Source organism: Carex rostrata, chromosome 1, assembly GCF_964058835.1.
Source record: "Carex rostrata chromosome 1, lpCarRost1.2, whole genome shotgun sequence".
In the NCBI taxonomy this organism is placed as follows: Eukaryota; Viridiplantae; Streptophyta; class Magnoliopsida; order Poales; family Cyperaceae; genus Carex; species Carex rostrata.
This window is the reverse complement of record NC_135918.1, coordinates 14756857-14774668: the sequence shown is the minus strand read 5'-3', so window position 1 is coordinate 14774668 and position 17812 is coordinate 14756857. Positions and strand designations below refer to the sequence as shown.

Here is a 17812-nt window from a genome sequence, read left to right as displayed (position 1 = left end):
GAAACTTCAGGGATCGAAATACAAATTTTCTGTCCAAGCTTTGATTATGCCTCTTTTGTTCTCAGAATTTAAATGATAATGTAAAACAATGTAAATTGGTGATAATGTAAAACAATTTAAATGGTGATGGAAGCTGTTTTGTTCTGCTATTGAGAAAATAGACGTGCAATTGTAAGAACATTTTTTTTTATTATTCCAGTATAAATAGTGTTTAGGTTTTATTCGATTTTCACTATTTTAGCCAAGTTGTGCTCAACTCAGAGTGCACTCAATTTATAGATGTGATTTGAGAGAATTTATCAATTGAATTGTTCAACTATTGTCTGGGTCAACATCGGTCGTGATGAAATTTTTCAACTATGGTCACATGACTCGCGTGTCGCCTGACATGCGTTCCTTCGGTCGAAAATGACACAGGATGATACGTCACACAAAACCGACATTGTCAATCAAATAACATTTCTACAAGTACATCCTAATAATTATCTGAGAAACTACCAACTAAAACAAAATTTCTTATTATCGAACGGCCTGCAATCATTTACTAAGCAATTTTCAAATATGGAAATTACTTTCAAAATCAACTCATTCAACAAGCACCTGAATCCTGTCTCCAGCAGCATCATTAAAATCGAGCAGAATCTTTCCGCTCTGCGAACTGCCATCTGCATCAATCGGTGCATCCTCCAACATTTCCATTATATTTACACCAGCCAAGCCTAATATCATGCACATAAACAACTAATGAAATATTCAAGGAGTGTACTAACTAACACTTGACAATTATCATATTACCTACTTGTATACTTTGTTGTGTTGGTTTTTACTAATTAACTTTTCTTTTCTTAACTATAGAAAGTTTGCTGGTTTGATTTTTGATGATAGAAAATCACTACTTTTGAATGGTCTAGAATATATAGATCAAGTGATTTTCTCCCTACCTCAAAAAATAGTAAAAAAATTCTTAAAAATGTAAAACTTGATTTACAAATACATTTTCATATGAAGTTCGTGTAGAACTGTTTAGATCAACAGTTTGGTACTTGAAAACAGAGATATTGATTCATAGTACGGACCAATTTCTGCTATGCATAGTACCATAGCCTCACTCAAAAGGAAACAAGGGTTTTTTTATACCTGGAATTATTCTTGACATCCCTTCCAAAAATCCAGCCTGTTTTACAGAAGAAAAACTTGTCATAAAAAAAAAATCTTAAAAAAAGAAGTATCATTATTAAGATCTAATTAATAAGACTGCATTAAACTTAACTAGTGATTACACTATTTATCCTTGCCAAATATTATGCCAAACCCACAACAACTAAGATTAAATTTTCACAAGGAAAAGGAAGGAATTTTAAATTGGAAAAAATTAACCAAGGAACTTACTGGAATTCTAACATCAAGCTTTTGAAGCCCATCCTTTCCAGTTATCTTTAATCTTAAAGTGCGAGACCAAATCCAAGACATGCGATCTCTTGAACTATTTGTGTTTAAGTTGTCATATACAACTGGAGGTAAGAGATCAATTATTGGATCTGAACCTCCCTGCCTTATCCTTTCACCATAAGTAGGAGACGAATAACCTGTAGTTAACATACAAGGAAAAAATAATAAAAATATATTAAAAGGCATTTATGTGGATTCATTTTTTTAATCCCAAACTAACTCGTGCCAGTGAAGGATACTGTACCTAAAAGCATACATTGGCAATTTCATTCCAATTTCAAATCCTAGGTCGGAATTTTGTTTGCAATTTCAGAGATGTATAATAATTTCATTAATAATAATTTTTTTTTTAATGAAATTGCTTTCAAAAAATCGTGTCGGCAAAAAAATTAATTCATATTCGCTAGTTCATCTCAGAAATTAATTTCTATAATGTTTGAAAACGTCTAATTTCATGAATGTAGATGCTCTAAGCATTAACTAGACCGACGAACACAGAAATACTTGAAAAGAGACAAGAAAACACAATATGATGGGATTTTTTTTATTATTTTTTTTTTTTAGGAAAGATATGATGGGATTGAGTCTGGATGGTACAAAAACAGGTACACTTTCAGACCCAATTGTCACATTATATCAAGATTTGGGATTAAAATAGTCTCACCAGTGCCATATGACGGCTGGGAATTATTGACCATGTATCTTTTCTCCTCTTCATAATAATTATTAAATCCAAGAGTCTCTTTTATCTCATCAAACGATGGCAAGCTCCCTGGAGGCGGGACCCGCCCGCTTTTGATTGCTGCCAGGCCATCCTACAAGGTAGAACAAGAGGAGAAACATAAAGACAAAGGATCATTTGAAAATAAGAGATAAAAATATACAATTGAAAATATATATATTTATATACCTCCATTGCACGCATGGATACACCAATTAAAGAAAGAGGATAGCTGATGAGTTTAAATCCGAGTTCCTCTAGTTCAACAGGAGTAAGTATCGGAGTCTTACCCCCTCCTTCCAGCATATTAGCCTTCAATAATTGTTATACCAGCAGAAGAACAATCTTAAGTTATAATTTACTTGATAGTAATTATAATTTTATACATATGATATTAAATTAAAAAATAAAATGATGATGAAATAAAAAGACCCAAGTAGAAAAATAAAGGATGAAAGCATAAATCTTGAGAATTTTTAACTTGAATCGGCTTTAAACGATAAATCCAAACCGTTCTAACCGATCTACTTCATGAGTGGTGTGTTTACATGCAAAATTTAGAATTTTTCAAATTTATTAATTATCATGTCAAGCAATCAAATGTGGGATTTTTTAAGTTAATCTTAATGCATTCATTTTTCATCATTTCTTTACCGCTTGACTTGGTACTATAATATTTTGAAAAATTACAAATTTTGCATGTAAATGCATCACTCATAAAGTACATTAGATTGAACGGTTTGGATTTCTAGAATAAAGTTTTTTGGTTATATACAACCATAGTAGGCATTCAGGCCACTAACCTAAAAGGAAAAAACAATTTTGACCTACCATTTTTGGAACTAATGGAGAGACCTCACAAAATGCCTTCATCTCTTCTCTTGAGGCAAGGGCATCTATGAAAAGAACATCTGCGCCAGCATCAGCAAAAGCGCGAGATCTCCAAAGGGCCTCCTCAAGTGAAACTGCCTGACGCGAATCTGACCTGGCAACAATCACAATGTCGGACCCACTCTCCTTTCTCGCATCAATGGCCGCTTTTATTTTCATGACAGCTTCTTCTCTAGACACCACCTTCCTTCCCTGTGTGTGGCCGCATGCTTTTGGTGCCACCTTCCAAGTAAGAAAAATACAAGTTCAGAAATTAAGGTCATGAAAATTGCATCGAATAGGTCATGCCATGCTGGCAATGGTGCACAGCATTGAGTGGTAAACCTGGTGTTTGTGATCCTAAAAAATTACCTGGTCTTCAAGAAGAATCCCGGCAAATCCAGCTTTGATAAACCCTTTCACGGTTCTCTTGACATTCATGGCATTTCCATACCCGTTATCTCCATCTCCAATCACAGGAATTGACACGGCCTGGGTTATTAACGAACCTTGATCAACCATTTCTCCATATGATATAAGGCCAACATCTGGCAGCCCCAAACGTGCAGCGGAGATCGAGAAACCTTGCATGAAATCAAGCCAACATACAAAAGTCTTCACTCAGTCAATTCAACAAACACCTACTAGGTGTGAAATAAACCATGATTTAGGTTCATATATTATTATATATTATCCCAGAATGTTAGACATAACACAGTGTCAGCCATACCAGCATCCCAATTCAGCTCCTCTCAACTAATATGATTTGACCAGAGTCAAACAGTAACTGTTTCTGTTATCAATTCTGAATAAACAATACTGCAAGCACCATTACAGAAACCTTGCATAAATCAGGCCGACATACAAAATTCTTTACTCAGTCTATTCAACAAACACCTATTAGGTGTGAATAAACCATGGTTTTGTTCCATATATTATAATATATTATACCCATAATGCCATGATCTCTCTCTCTCTTTCTCTTTACTATTACAATATGCAATTCTGATTTATTTTACAGAATGTAACAGTATCAAATAATTGAACAAGACCAGAGAAGAGAACAAACACTTACCACTGGTAAAACAAAACCCGAACCCGGCCCGTTCAATCAGCTTGGCACTGAGTGCATCAAAGCAAGCGGGTCCCTGATGGATACCCGACGACTCCAACAACTGCCTGAGCGCCTTCGCTGGCGAGTCGGAGGTGGTGATCGGAGGAGTGTAGTAACTGCTTCTAGGGACAGTGGTACTGATCAATTGGGAACGGAGGTTGGTTTTGGAGAGATTGGGGTACAAGTGAAGTTGGTTTTGGAGATTGGACGGAGGTGGGTGGTGACGTGGCGAGAAGGAGGCGGTGCTGTTCGGCTGGCAAAGTAGCGGATTGCTGCAGCAGGCCATCTTTGGTTTCTCTCGCTCTTACTCGCTGGTTAGCGATTTGGGAAGGAACCACACACTCGCTTTCTCCGAGGTGTTGCACGTGATCAGAACCGTTGATCTGCAGAAGTTGAAGGGAACTGTGTGAAAATCAACGGCTTAGATCACACGAAGGATGTCAAGTTCAAGTACCTCAGTGATATACCAACGGCTTAGTCTCGGTCGGTCGGGAGTGCGTATCCTCTGAGATATCTCAATTTTTGCGTGACCAACGTGTACGGTGTCTATTCGGGGATAAGTGGATAACCCACGGTGCTGTATTAATTGTGCTTCAAGATTCGTGCAGAACGTATTCTGAAAAAAACACTCAAAGTTTGAGATAACTCAGAGGATTGATATTCGTCGGTCGGAAGTTAAGTGGGTTTGGATATTGCCCACACCAGAACTCAGAAGTCAGAAGTGCCGCTAATTGAACTGAGCGGCCCGGCCCGTTAATAAACGGGCCGATTAATAAATGAAATTGTTAATGAACAGAACTATAAATGGGTTGGGCTCAAAACTTGACCCTGATTCAAATTCTGATTAATTGACTCGACTTCCCTCCCAGCTCCACAGTCATTGGCCGAAATGTATTTCCTTTTCAAACATTTTTTTTTCTCATCTCAGCTCGTGATGTATTTTATTAAAAAAATAATTTATCTAGAGATATTGTACAAATTTTTATTAAATATTAATATTCAACAAAAAATTTGCAAGTAGAGATTGAAAGAGATATCGAGAGGAAAGAAGAGTATTGCATGACTCATGCATCTATTACTTCATTTTATTTTAAATATTTTCTTATTTATGTAGCAACCAAGTTAATTTTTATATTCAAACAGAAAAGACAAATAAAAATGTGTCACAATTTTATTCATAATTTTGTACATATACTTTTGAAATTATATCAATGTTTTATTAAGAGATCAGAGAAAATTAAACATCTCCACAGCCTTGTCGAAGCTCTTAAGTTTGTAACTCAAATTTTAATATTAAGGACTCTATATAATGTTATCTCTAGTAAAATTACATCAATAAATAACTAATCATCTATCTCTCTTGTGGGTTGGTCAAGGTCACATAATTTATAGAGCATGCAGAGCTGTTAATAGATGGGTCCACAGCTTCCTCTGTAACTCTCACATTGAAGTACGCCGGCTTCTTAGGCTCTGGTAAAACTATACCCTCTGTGGTAATAAACACGATCACATCAGACATGATGGGTCGATCGGCTGGATTCTCTTGTACACACAGTAATCCCACATGGATGCATCTCTCTGCCTGTCTATGGGACACTTCAGTTAATGTTGAAAAAATTATCTCTGGAATATTTCCTCCTTTCCATATGTACCAAGCCTGACAAAGATTAAATCCAGTTCAGAAACAAAATTCTCTTTTGAAGTTTGTAACATTTGAATATTTTAAACTGAAGAGTTTTAGTTGTTTATATGTTTCATTACATATCCAAGAAGGTTGAGAAATTCTTCATGCTGGTGGAAACCCGTATTCCTTTTGCCACTTACAATCTCTAGAAGCAATACACCAAAGCTGAATACATCTGATTTTATTGAGAAAAGACCCTCAGATGCATACTCTGGAGCCATGTAACCGCTGGTAAAAAACAAGGAAAAAACATCATTATATGATCATACAACTGATCAGAATATTATATTTTGTTGTAATAATAACTAGTAACTTTACCTTATCCATATACTGATTTACGTTATATTAGTGTGTGTGTCTGTGTGTTTTTTTTGTTGAATTATGCTCTTTGTTTAAGCACTAATTAATATAGCATCATGCTTACTATGTTCCTACCACTCTATTGGTATTTGCTTGGAGCTACTTGGGACCAAATATTCTGGCTAATCCAAAATCAGATATCTTTGGGTTCATTTCAGAGTCTAAGAGAATGTTGCTCGCTTTCAAATCTCTATGAATAATTCTTAGCCTGGAGTGTTGGTGGAGATATAGGAGTCCTTGAGCAATGCCTTCAATTATCTCAAAACGCCTTTCCCAATTTAGAAGTGCTCCTCTTGTTTTATCTGTAATACAACACTATATAAAAAAAACTGGCTTATCTTTTCATTTCTTCTTTTGAAGTCTTGACAGAATGACAGTGGCAGTCAAGGGTACCAAAAAAACAGAAACAAAATTACAGCCTAGTCCCTCAACTTAGACTAATTAGAACTGAGTCCCTCAACAGAATTTAAACCATAGTGCTCTCTCTTGTAGAATCTTTCCCCCAAATACTTCTGCCCTCATTTTTCTGTCATCATATCCACCAGAAGGTGCACAGTACACGATTTAACAATTCCCCTTTCAGCATATCGCCCTTCTGTTTCACTTCTCTCCACGACTGGTCCCAGATATCCGGTAACGACATACCCTGTACCAGTCTTCGTGCCAGTATCCTTTTTTTGATGGAATTTTGCATGTAATTCCACACTGATAATGCGTACTGGCAACTAAAAAGCAGGTGACTTTTTTATCTCTGCACATTGAGCAATTTACATAGAAAAATATGTGTCTTCTTTCTAATACGTCCATTGTCAGAATATTATTTTTATTAACAAAGTAACCAAAAATCTTGACTGATGGGGGGACATTGGCCTGTACATTGTAATGCCAGAGGGTCAGTCTTTCCTCCTTCCAAAAGCACACTGTACATTGACTTAGATGTATATGTACCTGTTTTGCTCCATTTCCATATAATTGTATTTTCCTGCTTGTTGAAGTTAAGAACCATCTATGGAGCGATTGAGCGCAGCAAAGGCTCAGCTTCTCTAAGTGAGATTGACGGAATTGGAGGTCTACAATTATGATCGTAACCAACAATCGGTAGTCCATCCCATCAGTCATACCAAAATGCAATGCCTCTCCAATTGCCAATTTGCAATGTTGTAGACCAATGGAATAAAGGTTTCAGTCTTATCAGAATTTTCCAGAAAAAATAACCTGCTGACCTACATGTTTTCAGTGCGTTGGTACTAGTACCTGTACCGGTGCTCTTTGTGCATAGATTATGCATTATCTGAGTCCAAAATTCTTTATTGGCAGTATACAAATGCCACCACCATCTTATTAGGAGAGCCAAATTTTGTAGATTCCTAAACCCTCATTTCTTTTTCAAAGGCATGTACTCCAATTTAACAAGGCCATTCCTCTCGTCCCCTCTTCTCCTCTCTCCCATTTAAAATATGTTCTAAGCTTGTCTTTCTTTGAAAATCTCTCAAATTTAACAGGTTTCTTTAGATTCGAACAACCCCAATTTGCTTGGTCTTGACTTGTTACTTTTTAAAATGGAACTTACGGGTGAATAGGTTCTTAGAATGGAACAGAGAGGAACCTTGTAATCTGAGAGGACTCCAAATTCAGGACATTAGCTATATGATTAAAACTAGTTGGTTAACTAACAATCCAAGTAATTTATTACAGATGACTCAGTAAGTACAAGTACCCTTTAAAGAAATGAGTTTTGTAAAATGGAACTAGTACTCTAATTTTATTTATCAGATAGAAAAAATGGGTAAAAAAGTTACAAAACCATTGCAAAATAGGTTTCTAGAAACATACCAAATATGAAATAATCTAAGCTCTTGTTTGGCATGAACTCATAAATCAATATTTTCTCCTCTCCTTGGATGCACCACCCAACCAGCCGGACTAAGTTTCTGTGTTGCAACTTCGCAATAAGTTGGATTTCATTTTTAAATTCAACTAGACCTTGACCTGAACATGAAGAAAGCCTCTTGACAGCTATCTCAAATCCATCTTGCAGAAGCCCCTAGAAGAAGAACTTCAAATCAAAATAAAACCCACAATTTATTTTAAATTCATCATCAATAACTTTTATGCATTTTTCTAATTTGTCGGTTCTTTTAATTATTTTCTTTACTTTAATGGCCACATTAACCTGTGTATTTTCTTGCTCTAAAAACATAATAATGAAAACAAGTAAGAAAGAAAAAACAAAAAGCGGTATTTAGATTGAAGGAAATAGGAAGCACCTTATAGACAGGTCCGAATCCACCTTCGCCAAGTTTATTGTCCAATGAGAAGTTACCTGTCGCATTGGCTATTTGGTTGAAATCAAAGAGTGGAAAATCTGAACTTCTTTCTCTGCTCCACAGATCCAGTGTTTCGATGTTAGTTGCAAACATTTTTTCTTCTTGAGAAATGTCGGGATCTAAATCATCAAAGAACATGTTAAGTGTTAGCTAGGTTTTCATGCAATGAGCATGTCAACAAGTACTGTTCAATTAAATAAAGAGTTTAACCTGCATATCTCAGTTTTCTAATCAACAAAAATCCGAGGAAGCAGCCAATAATAATAATCAATGGCACAAATACACTGATGATGATAATGAGGTGCCTATGCCTGTTCTTTCCTCCTGCAGAAATTTTTAAGGTTGAAATTATCAACACATCAATAGTTTCTTTTGCAATTTTGCAAATATGAGAACAAAAGAAAAAGATTTAAGTCTTTGAATTCATTGGGTATATTGGGTCATTTTAAAATTTAAATGCTGATTGAACGTTTTTGATTTAAGTAGAATCTAGTTAGCATGTTTGAGTTTTCAAGATTTATCAGATGAGTTTGGATTCAGATTGGATGGACAGGTCATTTAGGTAGGGTCATTTAGTCGAATCTAGTTAGCACCAGTTGTTCTGATTACTTAATACACTGTAAAGGAAACTTCATTCTGTTTATCTTGAAATGTATATATATTGGTACAATTACTTCATTCTGTTTATTATTTTTTCTTTTATGTGAGTAAATGTAAACAGGTTATGTTAGGTAGCAATACATAGAATTTTATGAGATCTAAATTTTTTATTTAGCTATTATATGAAATGTATATATATTGGTACAATTAACTTGTGTTTATTTTTATGTTAAGTAACCTTTTTTTAATGAAATATTATACAGGAAGAAGGTATAACCATCTTTTTCAAGATGTATGGGAAAATTGGGAATTTTTCATCTGAAAGTAAATACCAGACAACTTTAAAAGGAAATTAGAAAGAAAAAAAAAAGGGCTAGCTATTAATATAATATTTTAAACAGTCATAGGCATAAAAGTTACTTTATTAGTCAAACTCTTGTATCTTGTCTTTATTAGAACTGTTATGTCAAGACCTCATTAATTATACCAAAGGGGAAGAGAAAATTTACAAAAGAAAAAAATAAAAAAGGAACTGTCCATAATTTACAAAAAGATCAAAAGAAAATTAACAGGATAATTATAAAATATGCAAGCTACTAACCTTTACCATCTTCACGATCGAGAACCTCTATGGAGTTTGCAAAGCAACCGGGCCGTGCTACAAGATCACTTGAATAAGTGGCTGATAGCAGAGAAAGCGCTCCGCCGTTATTTTGGAATGAGAAAATGTACTCAAAAGATGGGGCAAGGTCATTATCTGGCCTCGAACAATTCTGCAGAGGTTTATCATCTTCATCAAGAGATGGCGAGGAGCTAAGGTTGTAATCCGTTCCAAATATCTCGGGTGGTGATTGTATTTGATTATGACGGCCACATCTCACAGAAAAAAGGCTAGTATTCAATACCTCATACTTGTCATAGTGAAATTCAGTAATAGAACTAGACAAATTAAAATAAAGATTACCACAGCCAGATTTATTCAAAGAACTACTAAGATGAGTATCTTGAATTACAACAGTGTTGGGGTCATATGAGATGCTTTCTAATGGAAATAACAAAGAAAGCCAGATGAGAAATGGCTTATAATTATTGTCACATCCAACCGGTAAATAACCAGAACAATTAAGATCCACAGTAATGTTTGATTGGAAGTAAAAAGGAGGCATAATTTTAATAGAAGGATCACATGGAAGTTCAGTTGTACATGAGTTGGAGAAACAGGGAAGGAAGAAAATGAAAAAAAGACAAGCCAGTACTGAAGCAGCCATTAAAGATGGAACCAACTGAGATATGAAGTTATAGCTATTTCTAAACTTTGGAGAAGACAAGAATACAGACATGCTATTCTTGCAACCTCTTGCATCATTTTCCATGGATTGACAATAGCACAGTTCCCTATTCATATTGGGGTATTGAAAGATAAGCAGTTGGGCCCTACAATTTTGAAAAATATCACCAAGAAGGTAGTTTAGTTTTTACACTATTTGTATCTATGGTGTTCATTGGATCCGGTTTATTTGGTTTTCAATCAAACTAACAAATTTTGGATCAAATGGTTCAGTTTTTCCGTTTAAATGGTTCGGTTCGGTTAAATATTTCAATTACTTTGTTTTTTTTTTATTTGGTTCTATTTAACCTCTTTTATTTCGGTTCAATCAAACAAACCAAAATTTATTTTATACTTAATTTAATTACTTGGGGCATTTTTTATATTTGGTTCAGTTTAAAATATCTTATTTCGGTTCAACTGATGTATATTTTGAAATTTATTTCTATGATTATTAAATGTATTTGTTTATGTATTGAGTAGTGTGATTGGAGGTAGAAAGGAGGCATAATTTGAATAGAAGAATTACATGAGTTGGAGAAGCAGGGAAGGAAGAAAATGAAAATAAGATAAGCCATAACTGAAGTGGCCTTTAAAGATGGAACCAAAAAGTTTCAAAAAAAAAATTTTTGAAAAAAGTTTCAACTGTCCACCATTCACATAATCTACATCTGCCCCTGTTTCACTTATGTTCTCCAAAGTTTATCCATAACTAATCTCACGGCCTTATATAACATAATTTCCATGGAATTAAATTTGGCCTTCACTGACATACTGAAAGACGAGCAGTTAGGCCCCTACAATTATGAAAATGTCACCAAGAACCAAGAAGGTAGTTTAGTTTCTGCATAATATGCATCTCTTTGACTTTCCATGTGGACTGGCTGGGCAACGATAGCCGAACAATTGAACCTACAGTCCTCCACGCAATTTTCTAAATGAAGAAAAATACAAGGACAATAATTGTTTGTTCCTCCTAACATGATAGATCAGTTGTGAAGTAATTTGTGTGTCCTTCAGTTCTTATCACTTTCTAGAGTCTATCTCGGTCATAAAGTAAATGGGAGCAGACGCATCCAATGGGCATGAGACTCGAATCGGTTAGATGCCCGCTCAGAACCATCCAATTTGTTTTATGATCCACGTGTTCCGTTTCAATATTTATGTGTACCACTTCAATAATATTTGTGCGGATCAAAAGCACACAGATTATTTTACTATTTGTATTGGAGAGATTTGGAATATATACCCAAATTATAGAAAAATAGCTAAAAAAAATATTATAAAGGAAAAAGAAAATAGCACCTCAATCTGTTAAAAAAGGTAAAAAGACCAAATGAAATTGCTTGACGCGATTTATATTTTGCAGAGGTTTCTAAAACTAACATCTTTTTTTCTTCTCTTGCATAATAAAAAGGCAACACAAGAGCCCTCCCTTTCATTTGACCAAGTCAACATAATGCTTTCATCCCTTAATTTCTAAATCTAGGTTTCTATACAGTAATTTGTCTATAAGGAATTGGTAAAGAAATTCATCCCAATTCAAAGAATATTGGGGATTTATAGAAACTATGCAGATATATTGGCAACTTTTGAACTTGAGATGGGTGATTTCAATTTGTCGGCAACACCCAACCAGCTTGCGAGAAGTCGAAACACTCTCTCATCACGTAATAGACCCCTGTGATCGCATGCCTCAATACCAACTCTTTCAGTAGCAGAGAATCCATCTGCCTATTTTTTCAGAAAAAGGAAAAGAATAACAAATTTCAGAATAAACAGAAACACTTTGTGCAAAGGTCAGTAAGAAAGGTTATTTTTTTAACCTTATAAATACTTTAGGTCATGTTTGGTTTTAAAGTAAGAGGTGAAGTAAACTCTTTACTCTTCACTTAAGATGCCAAACAAGTAAAATAGGAATAACATGGAGTAAGAAGTGAAGTAAGTTTATGATGGAGTAACTTAATCCACCTTAAGTTTAAGCAAGGGTCTAAATTTTGTTTTCCATTTAACTAAAATTGAAAATAGTGTAAAATAACACAGAAAATATATTATTACCATGGCAGATTCAGAAGGAACAGTGCCGTCTCCATCAACATACCTATACTCGCTCTGAAATTAAAAATAAGTAATATGATTAAGTCTTAATTAATCCATACAATTCAGAATTAAGGAAATATGAAGTAATAATATATGGTAAAAACTAAAACATACCACTGTGCTGCACACTTCTGATAAATCTTCAATTGGGGAGCTTTCAGACCCATAACTACAATTAAAAACAGGAATTACATTAAACCAAATATGGAAATATTTCTCACATAAAAGATGTTTTTTTGTTTATTCATGGATTTAACCTCTACCCTACAAATATCTAACTGTTAACTTACTTTTTGGTTTAGCATCTATCACTTCTTAAAAAAAAACAAAAATTCTTAATTTGCAATCTTGACAACCATCATAAATAATTTCTCAAATTCTACATCTGGAATATGATCTAATACTATATGTATATCAACACATGAAATATGATGAAAGTCAGTGCTTCACCATTCATTCAACTTGCGTCACAACTTCAACCAGTCTATATATAACTGCATTATAATATCAAATCAAAATGCCACTCGAATTGCATGATTGTAATCTATACAACATGCCTACAACTTCTCTTTTTTTTTCTTTTTTTTCTTTTTTATTTTGTTTGATTTTGAGAAATATTGTCAAGAGTGTCAACCAATTGTAGCATCTAGAAAAAAAGTTTTTAAAAAAAAATAGGAAGATTATTTGAAGCATTTCTTACCAGACATCAAAAGGAGTTTCGAGTGAGACACCATATATGTTATAGAAGCTGACACTATCAGGTAATTGAGCAGTGTCAAGTATTTTGCGGGTCTCACAAGCCCACTTGTAGATTGACTCATTAAATGGAACTGCAACTGACTTTCCATTATACGTCAACTGTAAACATAAGAGCAAATAACAGAAAAAAAATAATATATTACATCTATCACAAAAATCACCTCTTTATCTTTTACCAAGAACATGGCAGTTAGACGTCAACATTTTGTGGGACCCAAGTGACGCAGTTCCTTGACAGTTTTAACATTTTTCCTTGTCACTTAATTTATTGAAATTTTGGATACAAATTTATTGTGCAGTCTCAATCAAGAATCAAACACAGGTCAAGCGTTCAAAGCCATAAGTCGAACAGTCGATCTGAACTGTTCAACATGATCTCCATATGAAAATGTACTTGCAGACTAAATTTTTAATTTTTAGACTTCTTTTTGTTTTTTTTACTTCTTTTTAGATAGTAGAAAGTCAGTACTTTTGAATGGTCTAGAATCTTTAGATCAAGTGATTTTCTACCTATCTAAAAAATTAGTAGAATTTTTTTTAAAAGAAATGTAAAATTTGATCTACAACTACATCTTTATATGGTGATCATGTTGACCGGTTCAAATCAACTATTTGAACTTTGTAAACAGAGGTATGATCCATAGTACAGACCAATGTGCACTATGCATAGTACCATAGCCTCACTTCTATTATATGCATCCTAAATTGGTACCTCATTATTGCGTAAAGCTCCCTCAAAGAGAGAAGAACAGTCAGTGGCATCATATTCAGTTAGCAGCACTTCACCATTGTCAGAATTTTTTCGCCAGACATGGAGCACTGGCTGTTGTTTCCACTTGAAAGTTGGATTAGGTAACATCTCGTATATAGATGGGCATTCAACCAACTATACAATACAAAATGATTTCAGTGCAGCTGAGGATATGATATATACATTTTGAAATGATTGTGGCAAGATATAACCCATAAAAGCTTAATGAAATTATGCAATATAATCTACAGAAGAAAAACCATTGAATTGAGAGACTAAACCCTTCTGGAATCAGAGTTTTGACAAAAAAAACACATGGAATGCTGATTTATATTAATTAATAAGTTGAGTTTCAGGAACCAAAACACTTTTATTATAATTATACACTCACTGTGACTAAAGTTAGTTATGAACATAATCAGTTATCAAAATGACCCTATTTAAATGAAACTACTGTGGTTAAAAATTTAAAGACATGTTACTACATACTTGAGTATTTGTAGGTAAATGTCTTAATAAATCTAAGAAAATTTGAGTAAATGTGGGGGGATATAAATTAATCTAACACGTGTAGCTTTTCCTGAAAGCAAGTTCAAATAATCTAAGAAGAGCATTATCCCAATGACTAGTAGAGAAAAAAAAAAACCACTAATTCTTATAACAAGGGAAGAAAACAAATTACCGATTGGTGCATACTCCATCTGAAAACAAAAGGAGTATAAAAAATAAATTACCAGTTGGTGCATAGTCCATCTGGAAACAAAGAAGTAACTCGCGAAACCATACACAAATTGCAATCCAGTCAAGAGAGAATCATTGATGCATCCAGGTGCACCTGTCCAAAACACAAACACACAAGTATTAATACTTTGGAAAATTAGCTATTCTTAATTTATAAAAAAATTGTTTGTGCGTATTAAATTACCTTGAAATGGGCAAGCTATGGAAATCCATTTCTTCACGTACTTAGCAAATATCTGGCCGAAACAGACAAATATCATATCATTCAACAGTATATAGGTACTAACTCATATACACCCCTGCAAAGTGTCAAAATATGTTATAGGGACAGTGCTTATAGTTTGCAGGGATACAACAGATTGACATTTTGCAGAGGTACCCAAAAAAGAAAATATATTGATATGCACATACATCATTGTATAGTGCTAAAAAGCACCGAACAAGCAATCCACCCATGGAGTGTGTAATCAATGTAACTTTTCTCCCACCCGAGTCCTTATATGCTGTTTCTAGTTTTGCTTTCAGACCAGCCATTGTTTTCTCTAACCTGTTTAATTCAAGTAGTTAACTATAACATTAGTTTGTTGAATTATCATAATATTCTTCAATTTAACTACAACATATTAGAAGAAAATATCAACTTTTACCTGTTAGTTTGACGGAAGTCATAGCCATATCCAAACAGTGTTGTGCCCTTTTCATATCCACATTCAACTAACATATCAATCATATCATGGAAATGATAAAGCTCGTCCAATCTCAAAATCTTTACAAACTGATTTTAAAAAATAAATTAAAAAGAGTCAGGTCTAAAAGTAATTTGGATGAAAAATATTGGCTGTGATTGCATTAAGCCAACAAATGTTATAATAAAATAAATAAAAGTTGTGTGAAAGAAACAATGGTAACTAGCTCCAACAAGTGGTCGACGCTATTTATAAAGAAAGGGTCTTAAAATTTTAATTTTAGTATTATTCAGATGTTTTCCAAATCAGACCTAATGAAACTTTTATTAGTAGGTTAGTATATATAAACAGCAATATTAACCAAGAAATTAAAGAACATGAGTACCAAAGTTTAAATGAACATACTTCTTTCCAAATATACCCATCATTAAATATCATAGATGATAAACTAATAGATTTGGACTACCGCAAAAAATTAATTTTAGGGACTTACCCAAGAAGGATCTAAAATGTCAATAGCATACAATCCGGAATCATCATCTGGGACCTCAATCTCAATATCTGGATCCAATGGATCCACATAACCTGAAACAGCAACAAAAAAGCACATTTTTTTATCCCAAATATATATATATATATACACATCCTTGTATGCTCTAATTTGGAAAGCTTCTACACTCCAATAGTTAAATAATCTTTAAATTAGCTCATTATATGTCTGTATTTAGCAACAAATTTTCTTCCCTTTCAGAAATTTGACTTATCTTGAAAAGGTTTATTTCAGAAATTTTCTTCCCTAATTGAGTTAACAGTCGTAATCTATACTAAAACTAATCCATAAAACATCCCGAGACACAATCTTTTAAAGAAAATGAAGTACAAAAACACACTACACAAGCAGATATACGCCTGTGAAATTGGAAAAAAAGAAGAGAAAAGAAACTACAAACCAGTGTCTGGATTGTACATGGACCAGAGATACTTCTTGAACTCTAAATTCGCCAGGAAAATCCGAACCCAGACTCTCAGTTCGAAGTTACTGTTACTCTTCTTCTTCGCATTCAAGATCGATCCTGCCATTCCAGAGATGAGAAGCACAGGATCGAGTGCCTCGTCATCAGTAACCTTCTCTCTACCTCTCCGGCGACTTCTCCGGCGGAATCGGAAGCGGAGGAGGTGGCGACGGCGGCGCTGGAAGAGCCAGCGGAGGCGGAGGCGGAGACTGGTTAGCATGGAGAGAGGTGAAGGTGAAGGTGAAAGGGAGATGAGAGAAGAATGGAGAAGGCATTGGAAATTGAGAGATTGTGAGAATGGTAATAAATAAGAAGAGGAGAGAGAGAGAGAGAGAGGAGGTAAGTTGCTTTAGCTGTTGGTCATCTGTTAGCACCTCGCAGTCAAAGAGAAGGGCAGCAGCCAAGTCCTAAAGTAACACAAATTATGTGTTTGGATATAAACCGTCGATCTGTCTCTACACGAATATTAAAACCCATACATGCCCCCATATACTGATCGGACGGGCTAACTACAAACATAAAATTTGGGATACTATAGGTTCTGGCCAAACTTGTACGATCTGAAGGACGGAGAAGTGTATCCGAGGGCCACCGGACCAAATTCGTCGAATTCCTTGTTGAAGCTGTTAGATTTCATCAAGATGCGTGTAATCTTATTATCATGAGTCCCGATCAATATTGCACGAATATTGATTCTGATCGAACGGATTAAATTTGGTCAGATGCCTATCAGAATGCTCCCTATTGCGGAGAAGCACAGAATAATGTAGATTTATCTGAAAAAAAAATTTGAGGATATCTGAACTGACCTTTCGTGTAATGTATGACTGCCAAATGGATCCAAATATAAATGCTCATTTAATTAGTATTTACTACTGCGACAACCTACTGCTCGAAAAGAAAGATCAGAAATGAATTTGAGTGAGTCTATGGTACTATGCATATCACGGGTTGTTACCGTGCTACGGCTCTATATTCGGTTTTCAAATCTTAACGGTCGATTTGAACCGTTCATCTTGTTCTCCATATTAATATGTGTTTGGAGATCAAATTTTATATTTTTTGAAATTTTTTTACTATTTTTTAGATATTTAGAAAATCACTTAATCTGAAAATTCTGGACCATCCAAAAACGGTGATTTTCAATAAATCTTAAAAAATAGTAAAAAAATTTCAAAAAATGTAAAATTTGGTCTCCAATTTCCAAATACATATTAATATGGAGAACAAGGTGAACAGTTTGGATTGACTGTTAGGATTTGAAAACTCGAATATAGAGTCATAGCACAGTGCCAAATCGTAATATGCAT

At 34.4% G+C, this 17812-nt stretch overlaps 2 protein-coding genes and 1 pseudogene across 3 annotated transcripts; all 3 read right to left on the bottom strand.

The window, feature by feature from the left end:
* Positions 1-272: 272 nt before the first annotated feature.
* LOC144560239 (Phosphoenolpyruvate carboxylase family protein) lies at positions 273-4563 on the bottom strand. The gene is made up of 8 exons (XM_078309406.1): positions 4116-4563; positions 3413-3624; positions 3002-3283; positions 2360-2482; positions 2114-2264; positions 1390-1586; positions 1138-1174; positions 273-719 (listed from the first exon to the last, which is right to left on the bottom strand). The coding sequence occupies exons 1-8, from the start codon at positions 4438-4440 to the stop codon at positions 586-588; spliced, it is 1461 nt and encodes a 486-aa protein (XP_078165532.1). The 5' UTR covers positions 4441-4563; the 3' UTR covers positions 273-585.
* An 812-nt stretch (positions 4564-5375) lies between these two features.
* Positions 5376-10533, bottom strand: LOC144560230 (G-type lectin S-receptor-like serine/threonine-protein kinase B120; annotated as a pseudogene). The gene is made up of 7 exons (XR_013513349.1): positions 9727-10533; positions 8736-8849; positions 8466-8644; positions 8032-8242; positions 6263-6500; positions 5916-6066; positions 5376-5811 (listed from the first exon to the last, which is right to left on the bottom strand). The product of XR_013513349.1 is annotated as a G-type lectin S-receptor-like serine/threonine-protein kinase B120 (transcript).
* A 1395-nt stretch (positions 10534-11928) lies between these two features.
* Positions 11929-16825, bottom strand: LCAT3 (lecithin:cholesterol acyltransferase 3). The gene is made up of 11 exons (XM_078309391.1): positions 16440-16825; positions 15983-16074; positions 15451-15578; positions 15215-15350; positions 14988-15039; positions 14797-14897; positions 14024-14197; positions 13253-13410; positions 12667-12721; positions 12511-12564; positions 11929-12186 (listed from the first exon to the last, which is right to left on the bottom strand). Exons 1-11 carry the CDS (start codon positions 16720-16722, stop codon positions 12022-12024), a joined length of 1398 nt encoding a protein of 465 aa, XP_078165517.1. The 5' UTR covers positions 16723-16825; the 3' UTR covers positions 11929-12021.
* Positions 16826-17812: the final 987 nt, after the last annotated feature.

What these genes read in the sequence shown, in the direction of transcription:
- LOC144560239 (XM_078309406.1), bottom strand. Translation starts at nt 4,440, where the DNA reads ATGGCCTGCTGCAGCAATCCGCTACTTTGCCAGCCGAACAGCACCGCC. An exon ending in CTCCATTAGTTCCAAAAATG is followed by an intron (nt 2,483 to 3,001) that starts GTAGGTCAAAAT and finishes CAATTATTGAAG; the next exon opens with GCTAATATGCTGGAAGGAGG. An exon ending in CCAGCCGTCATATGGCACTG is followed by an intron (nt 1,587 to 2,113) that starts GTGAGACTATTT and finishes TGTTAACTACAG; the next exon opens with GTTATTCGTCTCCTACTTAT.
- LCAT3 (XM_078309391.1), bottom strand. Translation starts at nt 16,722, where the DNA reads ATGCTAACCAGTCTCCGCCTCCGCCTCCGCTGGCTCTTCCAGCGCCGC. An exon ending in GACTTCCGTCAAACTAACAG is followed by an intron (nt 15,351 to 15,450) that starts GTAAAAGTTGAT and finishes TGAATTAAACAG; the next exon opens with GTTAGAGAAAACAATGGCTG. An exon ending in GAAACTCCTTTTGATGTCTG is followed by an intron (nt 12,722 to 13,252) that starts GTAAGAAATGCT and finishes TTTTAATTGTAG; the next exon opens with TTATGGGTCTGAAAGCTCCC.